Genomic DNA, 1,696 nt, shown 5'->3' with positions numbered 1-1,696 from the left:
CAAATAGAATTCTTTTCTTTGCTTATTTAAAATTTTTGTCACTTTCATCATATTTTATTTCAAATATTTATATAAAAAGCAGTTTTCAACTAAAATGCTACAATGATATTAATCTGAAAAAATAATTAAAAAGAAGCATTGGAAGTAAAAAAATATTGTTTTCAAGAATTCTTGTTTCATTGCTCATTGAAAAGTAATACAATTAGCAGATAAAAAGAAAATTACATAAAAAAATCTCTAGCTATACTATGATTTTTCTTTTAATCTGGGACATATTCTCTAATGGAATATAATAGTTATTGGTTTTAATATAATAATATCATATCCTTGATGTAATGCACAATAAACAGCTGCTGAAAAATAAATATTTTGCTGAAAACTTATAATTTTGATTTAGCTTCTTTTTTTAAAAAATTAAAACTACACTTCAGGATATTCATATCTTTTTTTTAAGTACATAAAAAATAAAAGTCAAAATTAAAAAAAAAAAAGCAAATCACAAAGCAGGTTTAAATAGGTCATATTTAAAATATTTTATTTACACAATCAATAAAAACTAGCTTAAATTTTCAATCAGTTCCTTCATTTCAGAATATCTTTCCTTCGCAGAGTCAATACAATGGTCTAAAACCTTTTCAGTTATAGGACCATCGGAATGAATACTCATTTCAAGATTTGGATTGAGAATCACTGTGACTGAGCTATTAGACAAAGACTCTTCTTCCAAAGAAGGATCAGCAACTACACTTTCATTAAAGACAGCAAAGGTAGCAGAGGATACAAAAGAGTCCACATTTAAGTCAACAAAATTATCCGTTACTTCAATCTTACTGGTTTCGTCATTCACAGATACTTCTGGTAGTTTTGTGTTTCTGAGAGCGGACATCAGAGCCAATACGCAAGCATCAAAAATGTTACCATCGTAACTGAGACACATGATGTCTGCAAACACACACCATGCTAAATTTTTTGGAACAATGCACAATTTTGCAGGATCTATGAAAAGTGAATTTTTCCACAAGTCCATAATCATTTGGGAGTATACTTGAGCTTGCTCTGTTGGAGGTCCAGGTACAAAACGATTGGAGCAAATGGGAGTTAAGGTAACATTCGGAACAAAGAATCCCTTATCGGGATGAGCAGGAAGGGGATTGGTTAATTCAGCTTTAATGCCACACAAAACAGCTGTGCTGCCAAGCCTCACAAGAGCAGAACCATTTGCTGTATCAATAGTCCCAACATCTATCAACACCGCTCTAAATTCAGGTAAATTTCTTGAATCTTCTCGAATATTGTTTTCAAGAAAAGTTTTTAAATATGTCTGAGGCTGCAGAAGTTTTGCTTGTAAAATTCCCTTTCTATCTACACTCCTGAAAAGATAATTTACTTTTATAAGTAGAACCAGACAGTTGATAATATTAGTTTGAAAGTGAATATAAATACAATAAACTAAGCATTGGTATTGCGGACTACTGAAGTAACTATTCTAAATTGTTTTAGAAATAACAATTTTAGGTAATAAAAAATAGCTCAATGAAATTATAAGTGAAGAGATCTTTTTAAACACGTTTATATTTTTTATGATACTATATTCACAAAATGATATTTCGTATTATTAACTCATACATATAAATACGATTAATAAATATTGCTTACATAAAACTTATTAAGCTAATGCCAGCAAAAAAAAAAAAAA

The 1,696-nt window shown here is 29.2% G+C and overlaps 1 protein-coding gene across 1 annotated transcript in view; it reads right to left on the bottom strand.

Moving 5' to 3' along the window:
* Positions 1 to 508: 508 nt before the first annotated feature.
* The window catches only part of LOC107457450 (uncharacterized), a 16,183-nt gene continuing 14,995 nt past the window's right edge, over positions 509 to 1,696 (bottom strand). The window contains exon 11 of the mRNA XM_016075610.3: positions 509 to 1,370. Coding sequence (XP_015931096.2) covers positions 557 to 1,370 — 814 coding nt within the window. The 3' untranslated portion in view covers positions 509 to 556. The remainder of the gene's footprint in view (positions 1,371 to 1,696) is intronic.

Source organism: Parasteatoda tepidariorum, chromosome 2 (genome assembly GCF_043381705.1).
Source record: "Parasteatoda tepidariorum isolate YZ-2023 chromosome 2, CAS_Ptep_4.0, whole genome shotgun sequence".
Lineage (NCBI taxonomy): Eukaryota > Metazoa > Arthropoda > Arachnida > Araneae > Theridiidae > Parasteatoda > Parasteatoda tepidariorum.
Note: the sequence above shows the minus strand (reverse complement) of the source record. Positions and strands in the feature narration are given on the sequence as shown.